Here is a 26,838-nt window from a genome sequence, read left to right as displayed (position 1 = left end):
TATAAGAGATGGGATTCAGAGGAGACAGTAAATAAATCCTTATATCATCAATGGCCTTGCAATAGAAAGCTGAAATGAGATTATATTAGTGCAGTTAAATGAAAATATTTTATGCATTGATAGACTAGAGGTCTATCAATAGTAGAATGTATATGCTAGAGACAACTCCTACAATTATGGTATATATGTTTCATTGAACATGATAGTCTGTGGGTTAGAATGTTTGCTGCTGCTACTTCTTTATTTGTTGTTCTTTAAATGCTTGAAAATATATAATTCACTTTATATTCCCCACAGTTCTATTTAATCTTCAACAAACTGTCCAAGTGAAGCCCCTAGGCTAGCAGGCATGATGGATCCACTTCTAACTGGTGCCAAAGATGTCTCTCCAAACTGTTCCCAAAGACTGAAGCTCTGATAGGTTCTGGAAGCTTCCTCAATTGACAGATCTAAGAAAGATGTTGAATACATTACATTACCCTAGCAACTCAAGCTTCTTTCCTGACTGACAGAACAAGTGCAATTTTCTGCACTTATTTCTGACTATGATATATTCAGCCTCATCAAGAAAGTTGACCTTGATAGCTTTAACATAGAACCAAAGCTAGCTCCCTCCCAAGCAGAGAGGAAAAAACCCAGAGCAATGAAACAGGGAAGAAAAAATATTTTCCACAAATGTATATATACCTTAAGCATAGAACATGGTCAATTATTTTGTATTATTTAAGGACCTGTTGTTATGATTTTATAAAGTATTCTTTTAGAAACTTAAGATTTGTTTTAATAATTTTTTTAAACTGATTATTGGAGAGCGAGAACGAAGAATGGCCGATTTCATATCAAAGATCTTTTTTGCTCCATTCTTTCTCTGTGCACCAGCAACATCAATGATATCAGCACAGTTCTACAAACAGGGTGACATCCTGGTCCCATTGAAGTCAATGGAAGTTTTGCCATTGATTTTTAGCAAGGATAGGATTTCATCCATAGTCTGTTGGAGAATTAGTCTGAGATGGTCAATGGGGAAAATATAATTTGGGTCCAGCCGTGACAGTTGCTGAATGGTCTTAACTCCCATGGTAGTCAGTGACTCTGAAGGGTGCTCAAAACCGCATGGTATACACAGCTTGCTCCAAAATCTGGAGATCTTTCTAGGGACTTCAGTTGGCTTTGGCACAGACCCATTATCTAACTAATTTCTAGCTGAAGTGCAGACTCTGGAGTTTCCCTAGATTGTCAAAGATTAAAGGGGATGTTAAAATAAATAGTGCATACTATCTAAGGCTGGACAGTCCGATATCCTTCAACCCATTATCTTAACTGATTGGACAAACATCCATTAACTTTAGTGGGCACTGTTCTTGCTACAGGATAAGCAAGAATAAGTTTATCAGTGAGAATAATAATTAACAATTAATTGTTAGAAGAAGCCTAACAGTGAGTTGACATAGTAGCAACTGCTGTTTTTTCTTCTCATTATTTTAGTTGTTCAAACTTAGTATTTTCCATAGCCAGAAAACAAAACAAAAACAATCAATACCTTTTAAAAGAGTGGGTGTTTAAAATTATTTCAAGGTTATATTGAAAAATTACATGACAAAAATCTATCTCGTGCACAGAGAATGTAGAAAGTACCATGCTGAGAAGTTAAACCCTTCATGTTAGAAGAAACATACACCTGCACTTTTTCAAACCAGTTCTGCACCTCTCTTGATAACTGTCCTAAACCTGTGCAATGAAAAAAAAATAAAAATACTCCCCAAAATATTAATATTATTGAAAACATAGAACATAGTGTTTACATGAGTTTTAAGATGACAGACATAATACTCATGATTTCATAATATACAACAGTTGTTAATTCCCACCAGTTCGGCAGCTGACATGATCATGTACATGAATCCCCTAGGATATTAAGGAAGCAGTAATAACAAGCCCAGTTAACAAGAGAAGAAAGGGACTGCTTAGCTGACTATACATGTTCTGTATACTAGCACTGAGTACAAATAGCAATGGTGGTAAACACAATAGTTCCATGAGACTGAGCTTTGAAGCTTTATGGGAAAATGAGATCAACAGGCACAGCTCAATTCTATTAAAAAGGCTCCTCTGAGGCCTGTGAAGGATAATATCTTTATCATGTTTCTTTCCTTACAGCATTCAGGAGAGACTCTGAGATTACAATCTCAAGGATGTAATGAGAAGGGGTTAAGTTTGCAGTGTTTCCCATTTCATTATATTCCATTTAGATCTGTGTCACAGGAACTAAGGAATCTGGTATTATTATGGGTATATCTAATTTTATTTATTGCAAAAATGTTAATATTAAATTCAAGTTAAAAATAAGTGTAAATAATTTACTAAGGCTTCTCTTTTTTCTCACACAGCATACTATTCCAATAATCTTACTCATGTTGGGTAATACCCTATTCTGGTAATTCCTGACTTCCATTGACTCTGCTGGGACTTCTCAGAATAAGGTACTATCTAGCATGCATAAGGAAATTTCCCCAAATCTACTTACTTAATATTTTTCCCCTAAGAGATTTTCTTTTCTTTTTTAAGTCTATACATTGAATGTGAACAATTCAATCCATTATTCTATATTAGGAAATTTAATTATGTTAGTTGTGATTAGTCATGGAAGGACATTGTTTCTGTTCTTTGAGAGAAAGAGACATATAAGGACAACTTGAGGAAGACACTGGGAATGAGAATCTTTCAGGGACAGTGAGCAGTTTAGGGAGAAGCTGTAGATAAGACAGCATTGTAGACATTTATAAAATGTTAAACCTTTTCTGGGCGTTATTTCTAGAAAATTTGGCTACTCCAACAATTATTGGTTCAGGTGATTGTTCACTGCCATAGCTCCTTGGGACTGTGGCAGATAGCATAAACTAGAACAGTTTTCTGTCTATCTGTAGAGCCCCAAGATCTCAGTCACTTAATGGTGATCAATGGCTACAGCTATATCTCTCTTGATCTGTGGTTCATGCACCTCAGTCTCAGGGTCTAGCTCCAAATATGTAAAGATGTACATAAAATCCATATAGTGGATTTCATTGTTCAGCTCTACCACTAAGGGTAAATATGACTGGTTTTCTTGTATATCATACATGGTTCGTAGCTGCAGTTCTAGACACTCTTAACAAAGTTTATTTTTGAACAATCTATAATTGATGTCACTGAACATTCTCCATCATTTCTATAAAAGTAAACTTGTTTGTTCATCATGCTATGAAAAAAGGAGTGCGTATAGCAAAACCATATTTAGGAAAGGGTAGCAAGTATACTCTTCACTGACAGGAATTTATTTGCATCAGCATATACAATGATGTGTTCAAATCATAGGCAGTGAAGCATAGTTTATATTTACCACTGTAGCTATACTATAAACCTATTAATAACACAAAATATGATGATTGAGCTCATAGCCAATGCCTGGTCTATAGTAAATAATTAATTATTCTCTTTTCCAGATTAGCAATTTGAGTAAAACAACTGTCAAATCCTGAAAGTATATAGAAACATTCCTTGATATTTTTAATATAACCTTTCTGATAGGGTCAAATGAGGTATCAGTTTAATATCTGATATGTTCTCTGTCTTAGAGATGGTCTCAGGAGAATGAATTCAATAATCCAACCAGTATTTAAATTCCGTTATTACTTTTTACTAAATGTATTGTTGATTAACATCAATGTCTTTGGATAGGACAGTTTTCATATTTTCAAATGAATTATATGAAGGTTTCTAATGACAATATCCTGGCTAGCTGCCCTCAAGTAATAAAGCATAACAGTAAAATATGTGAAAAATTTCCTGTAGCCGTTTCTTTGAAACTTGAAAACTTGATAATTAAGGTATAAATACATTCATATTCAAATAGGATATTCCCCTCTTTAGATACAATTTCTTTCGTATAATTTAAGATGTGTTTCAAAAGTCAATGAACTTTAATTCATTTGGAACTTTGGTATATCCAACTATACAGATATAGGTTCAACTTTTTAATGTAACTGATTGGTAAGGGTTGTCCAAAACATATACTTTTATTTTTCTTATCTGATATATTTCTTAATACATCAGGGTACTTAAAAGTATTGTTTAGCATATGCCTAGCATATGGGGTCATATGCAATAATTGCGGCAAAATTAATCATGATGTCAAAGCTTGCAGCAAAAGAAAAAAGTCATCCTCATATTGAGGAAAGAAGCAGCGACTCAGAGGATGATATTTTGCATGTGTATGACATTAATATCGGCAAAATAGCCAAAATAAATGGTTTATGAAGCTCAGACTAACACCGGATGCAAAGGCAAGGCAGCAACACAAAAACAAAGAGGAAATGGAATGCCAAATAGACAGTGAGACACCAGTAAATATGCTAAGCTACAAAGATTTCTCTCAGCATTATTCAAGAGAAGAAAGTGAAATTACAACCAAGCAAAGTCAAATTAAAAATTATACCAACTGAATGATCATAATATCATTAGGAAAATGTAAATTATGAGCAGCATACCAAGGAAACCTACACAAGCTGAAATTTCAGGTAGTACGCAGAAGCCACTTTTTTCAGCTAAAACAAATGAAAGCATGAACCTAGTGATATTAAGCCAGTGACACATTATTCGTACAATAGACAAGCAAGCAGAACAAAAAAACCAAAGAACTGTGGCATCCCTGCTGAAAAGCTGAGAAAAGATTACCAGGATATTTTTGTAGGACTGAGATGTCCTCCAGGAATGTTATATCTGGAAATAGATAAAATGATTCAGCCATTTATAAACCATTTATTTTGGCTATTTTGCCTGTATTAATGTCAGATTTCAGCCTGTGTAGGCTTCCTTGGTATTCTGTTCATCATTTACGTTTTCCTAATGGTGCCCATTGCATTAAGAGAAAAAAATATTAGGTGCAATAAATTAAATAGCAATGATTCCTTCATATTCTAAAGTCACAGCTCCCACATGTTGGATAAGTGGCATGATATCTATTGAGAAGCTTGGCAAATTGTGCATTTGCATAGATCCAAGCAGCTTATACAAAGCAATTAAAAAACCTCATTATCAAATGCTTGCAACTGAAGAAATAGTACCTACTTCACGAAACACAAACTATTCTCAGTACTTGATGTCAAAGGCAGATGTTGGCAAATGCAACAGAGTAAGGAAGGCAGCTACCTCATCACATTTTGGATTCCACAGGTAGGTAGAGTAGTTGAGAATGTGATTTGGGATCAGAGATGCAGTGGAAGAATATGAACATTACCAGCAAGATATGCTGACAGGACTCACATGTATGACGGTCATAGCTGATGACATTCTGATGAATGGATGCAAAGACACCATGGTGAAAGTTGTGACAGATCACAAGCACAACCTCATCTGTCTGCCAGAAAGAGCCAAGCAAATAAATCTAAAATTGAATATAAACAAGATTAAATTGTGATTGACTATAATACCATACATGGGACAATTGCTGACCTCTGAAAGGCTGCAACCTGACCCTGAAAAGGTAAAAGGAATACAACAGATGCCTACAACTAAAGATATTAAATCAGTTCAGAAACTATCTGACAAAATATTTTCCAAACCTATCAGATGTGTCTGAACCCCTAAGATGTGTCTGAACCCCTAATTGGACAAAGGTGCAGAATGGACATGGTTACCTCAATCTGGTGTACCTGTGTTGTGTATCAAAGAGCTGGTGACCAACTATCCTATCCTGAAATACTACGATGTGAGTGCTGAACAACCATATAACATAATGCCAGTAAGATAGGGCTTGGAGCATCACTAAGGCTGTGATTGTCTCATGGAGGTTGCAGAAGTCACAAATTCTGTGACTTTCTGCAACCGCCGTGACTTCCACAGCAGCTGGTGTGTCTGAGTCTGCTGGAGCGACCCAGGGCCAGCTGCTTGGGTGGTCCCCAGGGCCAGCTGCACCAGCAGCTGCTTGGGAGGCCCCTGATAGCTGGCTTTGGGGACCATCCAAGCAGCGACTGGTCCCGTGGACCACCCAAGCAGTGGTCCTGGGGCCGGCCCTGGGGAGTGCCCAATCAGAGGTCTCGGGTGGTCCCTGGGGCCAGCCACACTGGCCACTGCTCAGGCAGCCCCAGGCAGCTGTTTCCAGAGACTGACAAAGCAGCAGCGGGTGCAGCTGGCTCTGGGGAGTTCCTAAACAGAGGTTCTGGTGACCACCCGAGCAGCAGCAGTCCTGGGAGGGCTAGATCAGTGGCCTCGGGGCGCCCGGAGGCTGTCCAGAGAGTAGTCCCTGGGGAGCAGTGGCCAGGGGCAGTCAACCCCCAGCACTGGAGCAGGGGCTCCTGCAGCAGCAGGGCTTCAGAAGTAGAGGTTTTGTCAGGGGTGTTTTTGGTAAAAGTCATGGACAGGTCATGGTCCATGAATTTTTATTTATTGCCTGTGACCTGTTCATGACTTTTCCCAAAACTACTTGTGACTAAATCTTAGCGTTAAGCATCACTGCTACAAAAGTAGTCTTCATAAAAAGGGTACTACTGTCAAAGGAACAAAAATATGCTGAGAGTGAACAGGAATGTCTTCCACAGTGTTAGAGAGACAAGGTGGCTGAGGTAATATCTTTTATTGGACCAGCTTCTGCTGATGAGAGACAAGCTTCTGAGCTACACTGAGCTCTTGCTCTGGCCTGGGAGAGGGACTCAGAGTGTCACCACTCTCCAATATCCTGGGATGGACATGGCTACAACAACATTGCATAGTTTTCACACGTGAAAAGTTCAACCAGTATGTTTAAGAGTGGGAAATTATTCAATAGAAAGTGATCATAAATCAGAAGCATCAGCTTTTTACAAATGACAGCTAGTGGCCCAAAAACAACTTCAGTGCATGCTGCTGAAACACAAGTGCTGCAAATGAGATATATATTACAAGAAAGGGACAGACATGAGCATAACTGACTTCTTATCCAGAGCAGCCTTGCAGCATGAAAATAAGGCAGCTGGACAAGAATATGATACCCACAACCTGGTAGAAATATAGAAAATACAGAAAGACACAAAAAAATCAGCTAAATCAATTATTTGTCAGTTTCAAGGCAGCAGCTAGAAAGAATCTGAGAACAAACTATACAAGCTATATATTTCAGTGCTAAAATTCATCATTCTGTCAGGATGGCCAGACACCAGTGGAGAAGCCCCACTTGCTTCCCAAGAATACTGGAACTATCCTGAGAATCTGAACATCCAAGATAGCTTCATCTATAAAGGCTGTCAAATCATAATGTCCAGACTATTGAGAATAAATTCTCAAAAGAATATATCAGAACCGTTATGGAATAGAAGCATGTATCTTGAAAGCCAGAGATATAGTATACTGGTCAAACATGACCCCGGATATCTGAAACCTGGGGAGCAGTTGTGATACGCACGGGGAAATGCAGGCCAAGCAGCAGAAAGAGACAATAAAAATGGACAGAATCACTATCAGACCTTGGAGCAAAGTAGGAACAGACCTTTTCACTGCAAACCACACTCAATAACTACATCATTATTGCAGGCTACTATTCAGACTTCTGGAAACTAGGCCAACTGTCAGACACTATGGCAGTGACCATCACAGACAAAGCAGTGAAGCATTTCATCACGCATGGTATCCCAAACTGTGCAGTTTCAGATAACGGACCCTTACAGTGAATTTGAGCAATTTGCCTGGGCATGGGAATTCATTCGTAACATATCATCACCACACCAGAGACAGTAATATGGTAAAGCCAAATTGGTAGCTTAAAATTTCTAAAGCTCTGTTAAAGAAAGCTGTAAAAAACAACACAAATATATGGCTGGATCCTTGAACACTCCCACCCAAGGCATTAATAGCAGCCCAGAACAATACTTAATGTTATGCTGCATGTGTACCTATGTGCCTATAGCCTCAGCATACTGGCAGTGGTGGAAGAAGTAATAGACTAAAAGGAAAAAAAGATCTGAAAGGCCAAAATCTACCACATCCGACAAACAAAAAACTTCCCAGAGCTACATATGGGAGATCGTCAAACTATTTTCTCAGGATAAGTCATGCACTTGGAAGCAAGCTATATGTATTGAGCAGATAAAACCTTCTTATAATTTACATAACAGTGAATGGTGTATAATCACCAAAATTAAGAATGCATTCACCCACAAGAACACAGGAAAGAACCAAGAATGTGAAAGATGACAAAATGTGCATTTTGCTGATACTTGATAAGCAGGACAAAGAAGGAACAGACTTTCAAAAATACCCCACCAGCAAAACCAAGTGCAAGGTAGTCTCCCATTGCCGTAAGAGAGACTCACGTTCTCTCCAACATCAAACCACCTGCAAGGTTTATACAAGACTCTGGATAATCTTAATACTTTAAAGAACAATCCTCTCAAACTCAGAGGAAAATACCTTAATTGCCAAGCAAGTAAGGCCTTGATTAGCTTAAAAAAGTTGGTGCTAAGTTTTATATGTATGATGCTGTGACCTTTATATAGGTATAATAGAATGTTAAGTTTGCAAGTACATTATGGTATTTAGGGTTAATTTTGTTATTTCAAATAAATATGACAAAAAGGAGCTTAGGATAAATAGCTTCTCTCTATAAAGTGCTATAGCATGACTGCATGTAGAAACTTAGAGAACTCTACTTTCAGGAAGTGCTTGATGAGAAAGAAAAGCTTATGTGGGGGAAAGAATAAAACATGAATATTGCACTATTTTGCTCTATTTCTTTTTATGCTGGAACATGGAAAAAGAATTATATCAGTTCTATTGTTGTGATATTTACAATGGTGCAGTAATTTCAGACGATATGTGCTGAGTGGTAGAGTATCCCTAATCTCTCTTTTGTTGCATAGAATTCTGTTGTTTCATGCTTTAACTATAACCCAGGTGTGTGTGTGTGTGTGTACTGGGCAAAAGTATGAGAGGCACTGAGCACGTACAACTCCTTGGGATTTAAATAGGAGTTGTAAGTGCTTAGCACTTCTTAAGAATTATTTCACTGTTTAGAGGAAGTTTTGCTGAAGTTTAAATTACTGAGGTGATAGTCAAACTTCAAAATATTTGCAGGTTCAGTTCATATAATCTTAGCCAGCTCAAAAATTCAGATACTTATAGGATTGTTATCCAAATTATCCTGACCTCTTGGGCCTTGGATATACTTCAAGGGTAAAATACATTAATTATAAAATAATATTGGGCAATAAGAATCCATCAGCAGGTGCAGGAAAGAGAAACAGGTTCTCTGGATTAATCTCATGCCTTTGGTATGGGTAATGTATGGGTTTCCCTCATTTTGTCCACTTCAGCAGAGAGGAGCAGCTTAATTAACTAAATGATTTGCGGCATTGACCACTCCAGTGACAATCAGAGGGTGTCAGGATTCAAAAGATGTGTTCCAGTACGGTCGTCTGGCGAGACTAAAGACTCATCCTGACTGAGATCATTCTGACCAATGTATTTATGTGTGGCACTTTCCAGTAAAGATTGCATGTGATCATATGTAGGTTGAATTCTAATTGTTGAAGTGGGAGGTTTTACACTTAATGAACTGCAATTATGTCGTTTTTGCTGCTGTTTAAGATTATTGAGGACAGTGGTTATATATGTATCTCGTAGAGGTAGATAATATAAATGTGATATTCGGAAGTGCAAATGATATTCTGTGATGGCTGCTGAATGACAATACCTGTTGGTGTGAGTGAAGACAGAATACAACTAAGACATATTTTAAAAGTAATGGACCCAGAATGCTTGTAGCAGTATAATGGTGAACAATATACTGTAGGTGAAGTAAGGAAGAGTTACTTCTTGTGTCTTGTTTACCACACTCCTGCTAATACATGATGCTCATATTGAGGATAGAGTTAGAGAATGTGTGTTTTGACTTATTCCGAAATGGCTACAAATGTGTAGTAGAAGACATATTGTAATATATAGGCTTTGGGTATATGTTGCCTGACTATGCCAGAAGAAGGACAGGAGGCACTGAATGTGGTTTAATTAGGCTGCAATATTATTCTACCCGGTAGTTAAAAGTGTACAGTGCAGGTAACTCCATGATCATTTTCATATATACATAAATATTCCATCAACCCTCCCCCATATACCCATCCTGGACCCCAGCCAACCTGCTGGGATCTCACCATCCCTCCCCACCCCTCAAATGAAGGTTGGGGGGGGGCTATAAAGGAGGAGGGATTGGCTTCCTAATATGCTAGTCATAGGAGCCCCAAACCTGCCTTTTTTAGCACTTTAATGAATACTGGCTTTTAAATTCTTTATCAGTCCATTTTATCTGATCACTGTATCCCTTCCCTATGGAGTACCTGCACTGGACATCCACCACATGCGTTGAGTTGTGACATCATAGCTTAGCTTCTATTCTATGTTCGCCCCAACTAAGCCCCTCCCAACCCCCAAAGCTGCTGTGGGAAAAGTGACAAACCCCCTACTTTGCCTTGGCCAATCTGGTGGTGAGGGGGAAGATTTCTTCCCAGCCCCCCAAGAAAGAAGTGACTTGTGCAATGCCAACAGCAGATCCTTACAACCTGCTATTTCACCACTTCCATGCATGGGAGAGGGGATGCTGCTTTGCCTGGGTCAGGTAAAAGTGGGCTTCTCCTGCCTGGCATGGACCTATATAATACCCCTTGCTTCTGGTCACCTGCAGGGAGGGATGGGTCAACAGCCACAAACTGTTGACAAAGCTGACAAAGCTGTTAAAGGTTACACAGGACTGAATATCTGACAATCTGATCAAACTACTTTCACAATATGAGCAAATGATTTATTCATTGGCTCTGAACCACCCCTTCCTATATGCTGTGCTTCACTGGCATAATCTAGCCCTAAGCAATGGTGAAGAGAAGCAACCAACAATTCAATAGGGAGCATAGACCAGTATTATAGCCCTTGCCAAATTCTCTGGTTGTTCCCTCAAGGCCAACATCTCCTCTGTCTTGTCTGGTTAGAGCTCCAGCCAGCAAATCCAGACCCTAGTCTTCATAACAATGGGACCATAAAGACCATGTTGCCCTTGGGGGGATACAGTAAGGCAGATGCCCTAGTTGCCCTTTGTTAGGTGAGGAACACAACACACTCGGGGCTGATACACTCAGATTTATTAATTCAAACCTTTATTTGGACTAAAAGCATACCTTATGATTTCAATTACTATTAAAACAACAAATGACAGATATACGGAAAAAGATATTAGTCAATTGACTTATTCTGGGGCATAGGATGAGTTTCTCTTACGAGTTTCCAACTATCCCCTTACACTCTAGCATAAGTATTTCCCTGTCCTGTCCCAACTCAATCACTCTGCATGACTCATGCTTATGACATTTCTAACACCTTTGACTGTCAAACAGAGTCGATCTTAGTGGGCACTCAGTTTTTATGTTCAGGAGATTCAAAAAATTAAAGTCGAGCCCTCTTTCCGCACTGTTCCAAATATCATCTCCCTTTGCAGTGATGGAAGTAAAATGCAAAGGATGCATGATTTTTGTACTTGCTGGGTGCAAAAAAAAGCTACTTTTGTTGAGAAAGTTTATTTCCTGAAAACATTTTTTTCCTTCTACATATTAGAATTTTTGGTAAATCTGTTTAATTTTTCAATGCTACATTTTCTTTGAGATACAGTTTGGTCCGTAGCTTCTAATTGTATCCATCAGTTATCCTCAGCTCCCTTACTTATCTACAAGTCTTATTGTTGACTATTACTTTATATCGCAGTGAAAACATGGTATATAAATGTACCACACATTCTAATGTAATGAGCTGTTAGAAAAGGGCACTGCCATTTTGTGCTTAAACTTATCCATTCTATGTGAATGTAAAATTACACAAGACAAAAATGTATCAAAATCTTATTCAGTTACTACATACTTAATGATTAGGTTAAAATCAATAACCAAACAAGATTTAGGGCCCAAGTCTGTAGTCATTTACATCAATTGGTGTTTTGGGTGCTTAAGCAATGTACCCTGGAGACCATAAAGATCGTAATGTAATTTGTTGTAGTTGAATCATGGCAGACGTCCTCCAAGTACAACATAAAAGAGTAACATTTTTCTAGGATGTTTAATGATATTTTTCCTGGTGGCTACATTCTCAAACTAAATGTGTTTTTATTTATTTGTGCTGTGGTAGTGCCTACAGGAATTAGGGTTCCATTGCATTAGACATTGAACACGTGCAAAGGGCCAAATCATGACTTTTGGTACCCACTTATGTAGGACAGTAAGGGGACAGTATGAATTGTGGATGAAGTTTTAGTGTCTCCTCTTATATAATATAGTAAGTTTCCCTCCTTGTTTAGTCCTCAAAATTGAACAGTATTAATATGTAAATCATGTTACTCTTATAATGAAGATGTAATAAAAAGTAGTCATTGATTTAAGGAAGAGTAGTACCCCCTACAATGACTTTTTAAGGTAGAAATGATCATTGTATCAATCACATTATGCAATAAGTTCAAGAGAAATTTTGTCTGACTTTGACAAAAGTTAAATGAGCCGCAAATAAGAACTGCAGATATCATACCTCTGGGATTTTAGGCAGAGCCTGTCCTAAAAGCTGCATTTCTTCTTTAATTTATATTTTAAGTGCTCATCAAGTTAAGAGGCAATGAAGTCAGAAGACTGAACGTGTAATAATTTTCTCTTCTTTTGAACCAGAACAAAGAAAAAACCCTTCAAGGTCAGATAATTTTTAAAATTGTAAGGGGTCTATTCTTTCACACCACATGTGGGCACAATTTATGCAGTTTAGATGGAAGAGTGGTGGAATGTCACTCTCTTCTCTGTCTTATGTGAAATTACTATTCTGTAGCCTACATTTACATTGTACAATGTCAGGTTTCAGAGTAACAGCCGTGTTAGTCTGTATTCGCAAAAAGAAAAGGAGTACTTGTGGCACCTTAGAGACGAACCAATTTATTTGAGCATAAGCTTTCATGAGCTACAACTCACTTCATCGGATGCATACTGTGGAAAATACAGAAGATGTTTGTTTTTATACACACAAATCATGAAAAAATGGGTGTTTATCACTACAAAAGGTTTTCTCTCCCCCCACCCCACTCTCCTGCTGGTAATAGCTTATCTAAAGTGATCACTCTCCTTACAATGTGTATGATTTTGTACAAGGTGGGCCATTTCCAGCACAAATCCAGGTTTTCTCCCCACCCTCCCCAACAAACCCACTCTCCTGTTGGTAATAGCTTATCTAAAGTGATCACTCTCCTTACAATGTGTGTGATAATCAAGGTGGGCCATTTCCAGCACAAATCCAGGGTTTAACAAGAACGTCTGAGGAAGGGGACCTACTACAGGACAGGCCTAACAAAGAAAATAACAGAACGCCACTAGCCGTCACCTTCAGCCCCCAACTAAAACCCCTCCAACGCATTATCAAGGATCTACAACCTATCCTGAAGGATGACCCAACACTCTCACAAATCTTGGGAGACAGGCCAGTCCTTGTCTAGTTTTAGCATGTATAACTGTTAACTTCAAGGTCAGTGTCAGCTAGAGGTTAACAAATAACTACTTTCAAACATATTCACCAATATACTAGATACAAATAAGCTTTACCCCAACATTAGAAGTCAAGTTTCCTTCTTTCTACATATTTTTTTCTAAATCATTGTTACTGGAGACAATAAAAGAAAAATACCATCTTTGTGTATACTTGAATTCCAAAATTCCAATGAAATATATGCCAATATTCCATACTGCAGGGCCATTTCAACTCTTCAGTGCCAAAGATCTGCTGGGAATATTTGGTTTTCCTCTGTGTTAGCCTGGTATTAGTAGCATCTATATCTGACTTTGAATTACCTCCAGAGCGTTTTAGTTACAGAACATACAGAGTCAGAGACTTTTTGTGCATCAGTTTACTTATGCAAAAGCATCCCTCTTTAATAGAGCATACTGGCCCTTTAAGAGCAGGCATGGGCCAGAACATCTGTTAAAGGGCATCAGCCCTGTGAAGGCCAGGAATTTTTGAAGCTGTAGTCTCCAAAGTGGTCACATCACTGCAGACTGGAATCATGGACTGCTGAAACAAGGGATGATGTAGTATATAAGGGGCAACTTTACCCTCAGGAGGAAGAGGACTAGGGAGGATTACATGGTGGGAAACCTGGAAGGAGCAATAGTAGTGGCTTGCTGGTGGGAGCTCTCTAGGGAGCTAGGTTTTGAACTGAGACAGGTGTGGGGGTTTGTGCTAAGAGAGAATGAAAGCTGGGTCGGGCTTCGCAAATGCCATAAATAAAGACAGAAACAGGCAGAAATAGTAAGTAGCCCTTATAAAGAGGAACAGCTTGAACACTGGGGAAAGCAGCTGTTTCACTACATATGGTCCCAGGACTGGAGCCTGGAGTAGAGGGAGGACTTGAGCTCCCTGCAAATCATGGTGGTCAACACCTCTAGAGGAAATAGCCTTGCTTTCAGGTGAGTTGAAGGACTGCAGTTGTATGTTGTATAATATAGTCACAAGCTGTCAAGGTTCCTTCCCCACTCTGAACTCTAGGGTACAGATGTGGGGACCTGCATGAAAACCTCCTAAGCTTACTTTTACCAGCTTAGGTTAAAACTTCCCCAAGGTACAAATTAATTTTACCCTTTGCCCTTGGAATTTCCACTGCCACCACCAAACTTTAACTGGGTTTACTGGGAAACATAGTTTGGACACGTCTTTCCACCCAAAATCCTCCCTACCCTTGCACCCCACTTCCTGGGGAAGGTTTGGTAAAAATCCTCACCAATTTACATAGGTGACCACAGACCCAAACCCTTGGATCTTAGAACAATGAAAAAGCATTCAGTTTTCTTACAAGATGACTTTTAATAGAAGTAAAGGAATCACCTCTGTAAAATCAGAATGGTAGATACCTTACAGGGTAATTAGATTCAAAACATAGAGAATCCCTCTAGGCAAAACCTTAAGTTACAAAAAAGACACACAAACAGGGATAGTCATTCTATTCAGCACAACTCTTTTCTCAGCCATTTAAAGAAATCATAATCTAACACATACCTAGCTAGATTACTTACTAAAAGTTCTAAGACTCCATTCCTGTTCTGTCCCTGGCAAAAGCAGCAGCAGACAGATACAGACCCTTTGTTTTTTTCTCTCCTCCCAGCTTTTGAAAGTATCTTGTCTCCTCATTGGTCATTTTGGTCAGGTGCCAGCGAGGTTACCTTTCGCTTCTTAACCCTTTACAGATGAGAGGATTTTTCCTCTGGCCAGGAGGGATTTTAAAAGGGTTTACCCTTCCCTTTATATTTATGACACAAGCATAGAGGAGTAGCAGTAGTTCCAGGAGTGTGGACATAAGTATGTAGGATAACCACTGTTCCTCAACTTGTTCACATTTTCAGTTCAGCTGAGTTCCCATAAAATGAGTAAAAAGTAAATTATAGTCCAGACTTTAACATTCTAATCACAGTCATGTTCTTGGACTCCTAGGGCACTCTTCTGCCTCTGTGTAATTACTCGTGTATCTTTTTGTTCTTACCAAAAATCTACAAATTGGCAGCAGAGGGATACTAGCTGCAGGATGCTAAGGGAAAAAGTAAATAGTAAGTCATCTTGCATAGAGAGATCAGTCTGATCTCTTATTTCAAGACTGAATAAACAGAATGACTTGCATAGATCTCAACCCCCATCTTTTTACTGCGTTGTCTGTGGAGATGGTAGTTTCAGTATATAGCATATCTCTGAAATGCATGGTCCTATAAGAAATACAAACAGGAGACTCTCAGACATTTTTATAAGACTGTAAGTGTGATTCTTATAGGTCCTTCCTGGATAGATCTTATCTGGTCCTTACTAAGTTCCTCGTAATTAAACTTTGCTTGTTTTTAAGTAGTTTGATTTTTCTCTCCCTATATACCATCATTAATATCATTGGGAGTTATGCATGTGTAGGTGGAGGAGCAGGGGATTCCAGTACATTCCAGATGACAAATAGCAATCCACCTAAATGATAAAAGTATCTGCTGCACAAATGCTTTCTCCCACTGTCCATGCCAGTTAGCTGGGCTGGGAGTTGAAGAGTTCATGTGGTGAAGGGGAGAAGAAACCATTACGAGTGCCCCTCAGCAGATGCAGTAGTCTCTCCAGCCTGATCTGCTCCTCACTCATCTCCCTTGTATAAGAAGCCAGAGATCAGTGAAGCTTAACTTCACAGGGGAGAGGAGTAGCACTATCATCATGGCAAACAAATTCTGTCCCACCCTTTGTGCAGTGAAACAATCCCTGTTCCTATGCCATTTTGCAAAGGTTAGGTTAGGATTTGCTTCGGAAGAAACAATCATTAATGTAGGACTGATACGTCTGATAGAGGGAAGGTATTTATAATGCAGAAGAGTTTGCAAGCAGGTGTAATTTTGGTATCTCAATGGATGATTTTATAGTATCTTATAGAAGAATGTATGGAGCGTCCATAGACACTTACAAACTCTACGGACTCCTCTATAGAAGCTGAATAGCCAGAAGACTTTTATTTATAAAATATAGTATATGATATGGGCTCCCAGTACCAATAGGAGATACATGAACCCTAAAAGGAGAAATGCACCAATTTCAATAACAGATGTATTGATTTTCTCTTGTTCTTTATAGAATATAATGTTAAGGGATAAGGTTGGTCTTGTGTATGTGAGGTGCTCAGATAATACAGGTTGAACATATGTAAGTACCTAAATAGAATTTTCTGGAAAGCTTATATAAATTACCTTCCCAGCTGTATTTCTGCTTCTCTAGGTGTCAGCAGAAAGTGAGGAGATCTGAACTAGCAGAGAATGTTAACAATTTGTTTTAAGAAAAGACTTCACCTTTCCTCAGAAGCAACTGTGACATGAACTTTCTATGACTTTCCAGTAGTTCCTGGCAGCCTCTTTTGTGTGTCATAATTTTAAAGTCTGATATCTAAGGACCTGCCAGAGCTAGAAGCCAGTGCATTAGCTTGGATTCTCCCCTTTTCACTAACATACATTTCCTATTTTAATCCTAATAAATCAGACCGTAAACCTGTCACTTGCCTGGGACTGAATAATGTATGTCCAGCACCTCCAGAACAGTGCAATTTTGGTGGGGAAATTCCATATTGGGATGAGGGCCTGAAGCAAACATTTAAGTGCTATGTTGATTTAAAAAAAAAAAAGACTTTGGAGCTGCTCAGAGGTTTGGAATGTTAGAAAGAGTCCAGGGTAATGGAGTAATGGGTAGAGTGAAGGTAAGGCCGTCAAAGGTGCATGATGTATGAAATTTAGCATATTGATATCACCATCCCATGTATTTATAATTATTTTTAAATTTAATAGTCTGATTTATATCTGTAAAGAGCAAACTTGGCCTGCCTGTACATGGGTATGAACAGCCTGAAATTGAGTAACTGATGTGGTTCCATCAGCCAACGTCCCCTGCGCCCAGAATAGGAGATTGCAGCAGCAACAAAGGATGCTCTGGATCTAAACAAGAGGATTCTGTCCCTTTTTGATTCCTGCATAATCCAAAGCAATGTCCAATAACTGGGCTTTGAACAAGGAGATTTAAATTTTATCTCTTTCAAGTTTCAGTGTATCATAAAAAGTTACATTGAGTTTATCACATGATTTTCAGCATTCCCACTGAGCTGTCAACAAATTGACCATTACCTATGCAAATAAGAATAGCTATTGAGGTGTTTCAGCACCTGAAGTTAGAGATGCTACTTCAAAATATTGTGAAATAAATTATCCCTATGTTCTTAACTGTCTTTCAAAGTGTCCTCTATGGTGTTCACACTTTAAAATGTTATTTACAATTCAAAATGGCTGAATATGAAGTGAAAAAGAAATCTCGACCTTTTAAAATTATTTCTAAAGGTGAAATACGTTAACTAAATACCACTAGCTTTAATACAATTGTATTAAGTATGAGTCCTGGAAGATCATGTTGTGACTCATGAAATCCACCTTACTAAATTTTCAGTTGCCTTTTTGGATTTGATTCTAAAGAGGCTCAGGATTGAGAGGCTATTTTAAATCTTTAGAAACTTTGATCTTGGATCAACCCTTTTGAGGTAATTAGCATTCAGTATTTAGATGGCAGCAGTTCTCAAAATGTTGAGTGCTTTCTAAACACAAAGCAAGATACTCTGTTTCAATTGCAGAAATAGCCCAGAATGGAAGCTGCAGTTTTCTGAGTTATGTGGAATACTTTTGAACTCTATGGTTTTACCAGTGGGCTTTCCATCCTTTTCAGCAGATCATGCTGTATGCTTTATAATAATTTCTATAGTATCATAAATGTGCATAGTGCATGATATATCTTTTATAGGTCACTGGTAATAGAGGTTTACCTTGCACCTGTACCAAGCCCAGGTAATTAGGCTTGGCAAAGGAGAGTTCCTCAAAGGCTGAAATTGCTTAAATCTGTCTCCCCAACAAAGGTTATGGACTGTTAAACTTTTGAACCCACAATGACTCCTATTATTCCTGCTCCTCCGTTCTCTGAGGGGTGTATGCAATGGTTGGTGAATCCATAAACTGTTGGATTTACTCACCCTTCCCCTCACTCTACCTTTATCTTTTCTCCTTCATCATCCCCACCAAACTTAGGTGAATGGAAGTAGTCATTATTATTTATTATTGTACTACAATACCAGGCCACGATCCTGGTCCCATTGTGCTAGATTCTGTATAAACATATAGTAAGAGAGAGTCCCTGCCCCAAAGATTTTACAATAGGAGTAGAGAAGACCAGAGCTGAGCAAATAATTGACATTTCAGCTCAGTGGCCAAACAGGAAATCTGGTGGGGTTGGGGGAGGGAAAGGAGAGGAGGAGGAGGTTTTTTTTTCTTTTTTTTTTTAATGAAACTGCTTTTTTTCCCCTCACAAAATTGAAAGACAGAAAAAAAAATGTGTTTGAGTCACAGAAAACATTTGGAATGTTGACTTGAAATATCAGTTTCTAAATGAAATGTCATTTTGGATCACTATTTTGCTGTTTGTTTCAAATTGAAATGGTTTGTTTTTGTTTTGTTTGTTTGTTTTCAGTTCTTATTGCCAAAACTATTCGCTATATTCCATCCAAATGTGTTAAGGGTCCTCTAGACAAGACACACAAAGGAAATAAGAAAGGAAGTATTATCTTAATTTTACCAATGGGGAACTGAGGCACAAAGAGATGAAGTGCCTTGCCCACGTTCATACAGCAATTCTGCAGCAGAACCCCAAACTGAATCAGAGTCTCTTGAGCCCCTGTCATAGTCACAGGATCATCCTTCATCCACACACCTTGAGTGTGTTCCAAAAAACTCTTTCTCACTCCACAAACGTACACAAAGTAACAGCACTGCATATGCAAACAAAACAACTGTCGAAAACATCAACTGTTGAAAAGTCAAGTAATTTTGTTGTTTTTCTGACATATATCTCACCTTAGGCTCATGGATTTCCATGGGTGGGTCTGGGCTGAATAGCGGGGGGTGAGGGGAATATGCTAAATTCTGAGTTTACTGATGTTAACAGGATATAAACCAGCATAACGAAGATCAAGTTTCCCAGTGTATACTTATAGATACAGCACCTAGAATATAGTAAAACAAAACAAAGGTACAAACAATACCTCCTTTAATTCTGGGTGATGGCTAGAGAAGTACCAGTTCACAGGATATTTATTTTATATATTTAAAGTTATATTTTCCCTGTCTCATACTTTAGGGGATACACACTATAAAAGGAAAAGTTGTAATGAAATTCACTAAACAAATAATTAAACAAACATATAAAACCTTCCTAATCCCTAATCCTCCTGTGTGTGATGTCTTGAGGATAGACTGTCCAGGTTCCTGATTGAGGCCCTACTTCTGGGTTTTATTATGGCTTCTTCATTATGCCACCTCTGCTGGGCTACAAAGTCAGCAGAATTAGCCATTAGTGAATACCAGCCTAGAGAATTCTTCTGGTGTCCTACTGCTGATGGAATAATAGCCTTGTAACACAACGCATACAGCGCTAAGGGACATGTTGTGTTGGGTAATGGAAGGTGTATGGTGGGACTGTGCTACGTTCAGTCCAGGGCCCGGATTAGATGACCTCTCGAGATCCCTTCCAGTCCTATGATTCTATGAGTTTATCTACTCTTGGCTGTCATTGCAGATAATCACAGCTTTATAACAGCTCCTGGGGCTGGTCTATTTTATGCCAATCATCAGAGTAGTCCCTGACAGGTTTTAGAATCTTTGTTCCCTCACAACCTGCCTAAGCTATGCTAACTGAGCTCAGCCACAGCTCATCTGGGGGTTTTGAAACAATCAAAGAAGAGTTTTCTCCCAAAGAATCCAACTCATTTTTTACACATTCCATCACATATTGGACCAGGACTTCGGGATTTTAGTCACTGGAATAGAAATACACATCGAGTGCAGACATCATTAATGAAGCTCATAAAATGTGTGCCCCCAGTACCTTGATTTAAGAAGTTCTCCAGCATATTGGGACATAATAGGGTATGTGTTCACATGTACAATGCATTGCATATAGTTTATGTTTGCAAATCCTGTACGATAACTAGAATAGTGAATATATATGGGAGATGGCATCATACATAGACAGTGCAATGCTGGAGAATATGCTTATAAACAAAAAACACTGGGCCATGTCATTGGTGTTCTCCTTCTTTTCTGCTCTTCAGTTTAAAAAATATTTTTGTTTTCTTCAATGCTTTTCTTTTATGTACTGTCCTTTACATATTTTTTTCCTCCACAGTCAAACTATGGTATGGGTGCTGAATGCTGATTAGAAATATTTAGTCCAATACAACCTAGTCATTTTTTGATTCCTAAACACCAGCCCATCATTATTTTTTGGGCTATCAGACAGATTATGCTAGATAATTTAATAGCATCTATTCTAGTCTACAAATGGAATTTAAATATTTTTAGTTTTTATTAGATTATTTGTGGCAAAATTATTTTAATGGTCTGTCATTAATCTTTTACTATTTTTTTATTTTGACAGGAGGAAACCAGTAAGGATGTTTATGTGGTGGTCAGCTGTTTTATTTCTTGGATGCATTTTGTTGGGAGCAGAAGGTTGGCCAGCCAAGGAAGGATATGACTTTAAGCCCTATCAGCCTCTAGTAAGATTACGCCACAAGGTACTGATTATTTTCTAGCATTCTTTGCTTTTCCACAAATAAAGAATAATTTACTCAGTAAACTTTTATTTTATCAGAGTAACCATTTAGGAAGAAACTCTTTCCAATAATAAAATCTTCAGAATATTGCTCTAATTAATCAGTATAATGGAGATGCTTTGCAACTCTCCAGGGATCAAAACAGCCTTAAATCCAGTTTCCATAGTCACCAGATAACTCCCCTTGCATACAGTGATTCTCTAGTGGTATAGAATCATCATAGCGTCTCCTAAACTGCTCCTCACTGGGCTGCCAATGTAGGTGAGTGGCCATGGAAAGGTATACTTGACTGCTATAATGGGCCCTGGGGGTTGCCTAGTTGGCATAGACTAAAACAGCCTTTAAATTGCTTTAACTTATGCCAAAGACAGAAGCAGCACCTGGACAAGGATGGGGCCACAACTGTGACTTAAAACCACCTTTGCCCCCTACTTCTGGGCTTGTGCCAGGTGCACTTCAGTTGGAGAATCAGGGCCAGTATCTGTATTAAATATCTAAGTATTTTGAAACCACCTAAGTGGGTTGCTGTTAACATTTCAAGGTGTTTTAGTTAAATTTCTTCATGTACTTTACAAAATATCAAAACTATTTCCTGATATTTGTAAGTTTGTAAAGATGAGCCCAAATCCTGAAGTTCTCACTCGGTCTATATTCAGGTGAAACTCACCATTGAAACCAGTGGAAATTTGCCTAAGTAAATATTGAAGGATTTGCCCATGAATGTACATTTTTGTGTAAGTACAGTATATTTCTTACAGATGGAACATAAAATATGTAAACACTATATTTTAGTAAAATTACAAAGAAATGCTGTAGTATGAATCCTCTGTGGATTATTGTTCCAATAACAGCACGTGCTAAGAATGTCTTGAGTACGTGAGGCCCAGCCCTGCAAACACTAATATATGTGCTTCATTTTAAACGGGTAAGTGGACTACTTGGCAGGATCAGGGTCTTAGACTTTACCTGTTAATTCAGTTCCATTTATGCAATTTCAGAGAAGCATACTCTACTATAGTAGCAAGGAGAAGAAAGAAAAAATGAGAAAATAATAGACTGAAACTAGGAGGAAATTAAAACAGACAGACAGGAAGGGTGACCATGAAAACAACACTGGAAATACAGACAGTTTAGGTGGAAAAGAAAAAAAGAGGAAGAATGGAGATGAAAGCAGAGATAGAGACAGAAGCAGGAGATAAAAAAACAACTAAGAATACATTTTTTAGATTTACGTGGTCTCTAGTTAATACGTCTTAGGTTACCATTAGTCTGTTTGTAGTGTTGTTGGTGGAGTAATTCTTAGATAGCTGTTTTATGTTTGGAACAGAATATGATAGAGATTACAAACATAGTTTGTGGAGATTAACATAGATAAAAAATAGAAGATTATTTTTTGTCTCTCATCTCTAAACCATCATTGCTTTATTTTATTTAGTCAATTCTATTAAAAGGCATCTGATATTATACTAATAAATTTTTGTTTGCAATTAGTTGTGAGAATGTACCAGTCTGGCAGTGTTTTCCTGAAACACCCTCCGTCTAGTGAATGTTGGTACTTTTGGGAGAGGTTTAAATGAGTCCTGTTGACTCACTGAGATGACTTGTCATCACCATCTGTCTATAAAGGAAGTGGGATTCTCTCTCGGGGAAAAGAAAGATGTAGACTGTGGACTGAACATTCCCAAAGGGGAAAAATCCTCTGAACAGTCAAACCTGGTAGAAAGTGTGAGCTGGTGTTTGTTACTTTATTGCTGTAAAGCTAAATCCCCAGAATTAGGTGAGTTTGGACCTTAAAGTGTGTGGAGTTTTTTATACTGCAGGTTGGTAATGGCTCCTGCTTACAGAGTGCAATCAATGCTGGATAGAGCTGGTCAGGAAATGGTTTTCCTGTCCCATGAAAATTTACAAGCTCTCAAAAATTTTCCCATTCCACACTGGTATGAAACCAAGACTTTTCAAAGTTTTTCGATAAACACCCAGAATAACCTTTTAGGTTACCCACTGTGATATGGAAGAATCTTCCTGATTTAGATCGGAGACTTCATTCTGAATCTTCCACATTTCAAGTGAATGCCATAGCCACCAGGCTGTTGGCTATTCTGGGGTGTCATTCTATTTCTTTCTCTCTCTGGTATTGACCACAATTCTATCCCAGACTTGGGGAAATTTTCTAACCAAAGTCTCATTAAAATTGATACATTCCCATTAAACGTTTTGATTTTGACAAATTGGCATTTTCCAGGGGAAAAAATCTTACTTGTCAAAAAATTTCCTGACCAACTTTAATGATGAGAATTATTAACTTCTGATTTACTCTAGTGGAGTAATTCCTGAGTTACACTAGTTCAGAATCATGTCCACTGTCCTTGAAAATAACTGTTAAGAAGTAGGGGGACTGGAATGTTATGTTTTACTGCAGAAGTGATGGCACATTCTGTTAGCATACCTTGTATTTTTATTTCTTTGAAAAAGATAAAATTAAAGTTTTAAAAAGAGAAAAAAGGTGAGTGATAAAAGTGAAGTAGATAAAACTGAGAACTAAAATGCGTTCTGACCTCTAACCAACAAAATCTGTGTGTTGATTATTTTCTGGAAAATGTTTCTAGATGATAAAATGATCTAGCTTTCAATATTAGTGTAAAACAAAAAGATAAAAAACATGTCCTAAAGTCAGGGTTTTTTTTTAATCAATTCTGGCACAGACATACATTCAAAGTATTTAACAAATAATATTTTATATCGGGTATGTACTCTGAGAATCTGAGCCTTTTCTGCTTCCAACAAGCATTTTATATTTCAAATGTTTAAATAAATAAATTCAATTATGCAAGATTGCTTATTGCGGGTAAAAGATGATCACAAGTACAGCAAGGTGTTGCTTGCTATTGAGTAAGTAACATTTCTGAATGGTTTATGGCTACATAAAGTGAAAACAAATGATGATTCACTGTTGCTGCAGTGCTGGGAAGCTTAACCAATGATTACAGTACAGTCAGAGTAGTTTCAACTGTCAGGTGAAAACACGAGTATCCCATTTCTTCTTAGTTAACTTGAAATGATTAACTTATCAGCTTGAGGAGGTAGTTACTGTTTACACTGTTTCTGTAGTTAGCAAGTTTAGATATTCACAAAGGTTTTGTGCATTTATATTTAAAAATGGGTTATATACCACTTTTGTGCAGATTTTTTTTTCACAGAGTTGCAAGTAGGTATAGGAAAACTCAGGCAACTTTGAGGTTAATTTAAATGGTATATATATATAATTTACAGTATTCATGACCAAATTCTGAAATTAGTGGGTTTCCATGGATGGAATTTAGTTCTGAAGGGAGATCATTGACTATTAAAATGTCACAATGTTACACACACAAACACAGAATAGCTGCCAAGAATGTTACCAGGGAAAGCTATAGTTGCCACTGAAGGCAGCAACATCCTTGCTAAAGATAATAAAAAAAGAGAGAAGATTCCCTAATCCACTGTTTTAATAGTCTTAGTAAAGTCTATTATAAATTAAATCAACAAGTTCTTCAGATATCACTAGCTAATGCTCAGTGTATGAATTCTCTAGAAATACGATGCAAATTAGCCAACTGAAACCACATCACCCAGGAAAACAAATATACACATCTTATACTTACCAACCTCTAGCTTCCCCATGTAAATCCTATTGTACTGTGAAAACAGTGGAAAAGGACCTAAATCACCAGTGTTTTTCTCACCGTGAAGACATTATAATTCGGAAGTGTGTCACTGTCAGCTTTCCTAGAAACATCATATGACTTCCCACAGCCCTTCTTCCATTTGCCTTTTCCTCCTGCCCCAGAGAACCTCTCTATCTTACAAGCAAACAAACACATCACTTGGTTCCAAACTGTTTCTCTTTCTCTCTTGCAATGCTACCCTAACCAGGGTTAGAGAGGCCTGTGGGGAGAGATCAATGGTGAGTGCTTGGGTTCTTTGATCTCTGTGGTAGCAGACAGAGGAAGACAAGGCAGAAAGAAATCATGTCTATAGTGTAAACCAGAATGGAGAGGTTTAATATTAATCCAACTGGTATTGCTTGTCATTAACTCTCAGTGTGATGTTGCTAAACAAAGATGCCGATTTTAGGTTCGTGATGCTAAGTGCATGTTCAATGGTTAATAAAGTTTCAGACGTCCATAATTTCATGCAAATGGTTTGCATTGCATTACTGAAAGCTTGTTGGGTGATACTGCTGGACTGCTTTTGATGCAGTTGATTCTGGCCAGGTGTTCAGCTCAGCTTGAATTAAGGAGGAATTAATGAGGAGGTGATATGGCTGTGCTTTTTGTATCCAATCTGCAATTCAAGAGGTGCCCTACACCATAACTGGATAGAATACAATGTATCTATCTTGCGTGGGAGTCATGAGGTGGAGTTAAATTGGGACTGGTTCTGCTGTACCAGTCATTTGCTAGACAGGAAGTCCCTGCATGAGTTTATGGGTTTCCTCACCACAGTGGCATTGAAGCCTCTGTGGCTGCTAATGCTTTGTGCCTTTAACAGCCATCTCATGACATCTTTTGAATCATCTCAAGATTTCTTAGCTAACAAAATGACCATTGAACTATGACAGGTAATAACTGTCTCATTTCACATAATTTGCCACACTCTTAATTTAGTTTCTGGATTGGGAATGTAGGTTAGGTAGTAGGCACTTTTGAATTTGTCATGGTATGGTCATTGCCTTCCTCAGTTTTGAGGTTGGGACAGATTTACTTTGTTGGGGTGAGGGACTTGTGTTGATGGTCTGCCCTTACTGGTCAAGGGAATCAGAGCTCTTTCAGAAGGCCACAAGAGTCTGTATCCTCTTAAAAGATTTTTTTCTTTATCTCTTTTATCTGTTTATTTTTTATTTCAGCCATCAAAAGGGTAGTCTCTGTTCTCTGGCTTCATACCTGCAATAGATGAAATATGATGAAAGATGTTTGACAACAGATGCTTCAGACTGATTGGACCATACAGATTATACAAAAAAATTATGCTGAGACTGTAGAGAACTTATTCCTTTATGATTGATGCAGGCCAGCAGGGAACAACTAGTCTCATCATTGACGAAGACTGTTAACACTTCCCTGAGACTATATGTACAAGACTTTCTTAAGGATACAGCGGCGCTGTCTTTTGCATCACTTGACATTGACAATCTTGCAAACAAGCTTTCAATATCTAATCTTTCATTTTTGGCTAACTTTACACAGAAAGATGTGGCAATATAAGTCTGAGTACTTAGATACCTCAGTTCTGGGCCTGGGCTGCAATGGTCCTGGCCAACCCCAGTGCAGTCTAGGGGTGTGGGTGATCACACTGGTAGTTAATGAATATTTGGATCCAATGCCATTGGAACTACCATTTCCCCATTTGCAATTTCTCATGACAATACCATTACATATAGTTATATGTTAATAGAAAAAAATGTTTAATGTTATTTTGATAGGTTTCACTTTATCATTAGGAATTACCAGAATTTCTTCCCCATTTGAGCTAATCAATTCACTTTATAGTATTTCAGTAAAAAGATCACAAAATGTGAAGGGTCCATACAAGAAAATGATTTTATGAGAAGAAGTCTAATTTTATCAGTTATTAATTGAAACTATTAAAAG

General features: G+C 38.1%; 1 protein-coding gene across 2 annotated transcripts in view; it reads left to right on the top strand.

Annotated features, from left to right (window-relative positions):
- Nucleotides 1-26,838, top strand: part of FSTL5 (follistatin like 5) — a 546,388-nt gene that overhangs the window by 18,899 nt on the left and 500,651 nt on the right. For both annotated transcript variants that reach the window (XM_074951085.1, XM_074951084.1), the window contains exon 2: nucleotides 21,031-21,169. In XM_074951085.1, coding sequence (XP_074807186.1) covers nucleotides 21,047-21,169 — 123 coding nt within the window. In that variant the 5' untranslated portion in view covers nucleotides 21,031-21,046. The remainder of the gene's footprint in view (nucleotides 1-21,030; nucleotides 21,170-26,838) is intronic.

This window comes from Natator depressus, chromosome 4 (assembly GCF_965152275.1).
Source record: "Natator depressus isolate rNatDep1 chromosome 4, rNatDep2.hap1, whole genome shotgun sequence".
In the NCBI taxonomy this organism is placed as follows: domain Eukaryota; kingdom Metazoa; phylum Chordata; order Testudines; family Cheloniidae; genus Natator; species Natator depressus.
Note: the sequence above shows the minus strand (reverse complement) of the source record. Positions and strands in the feature narration are given on the sequence as shown.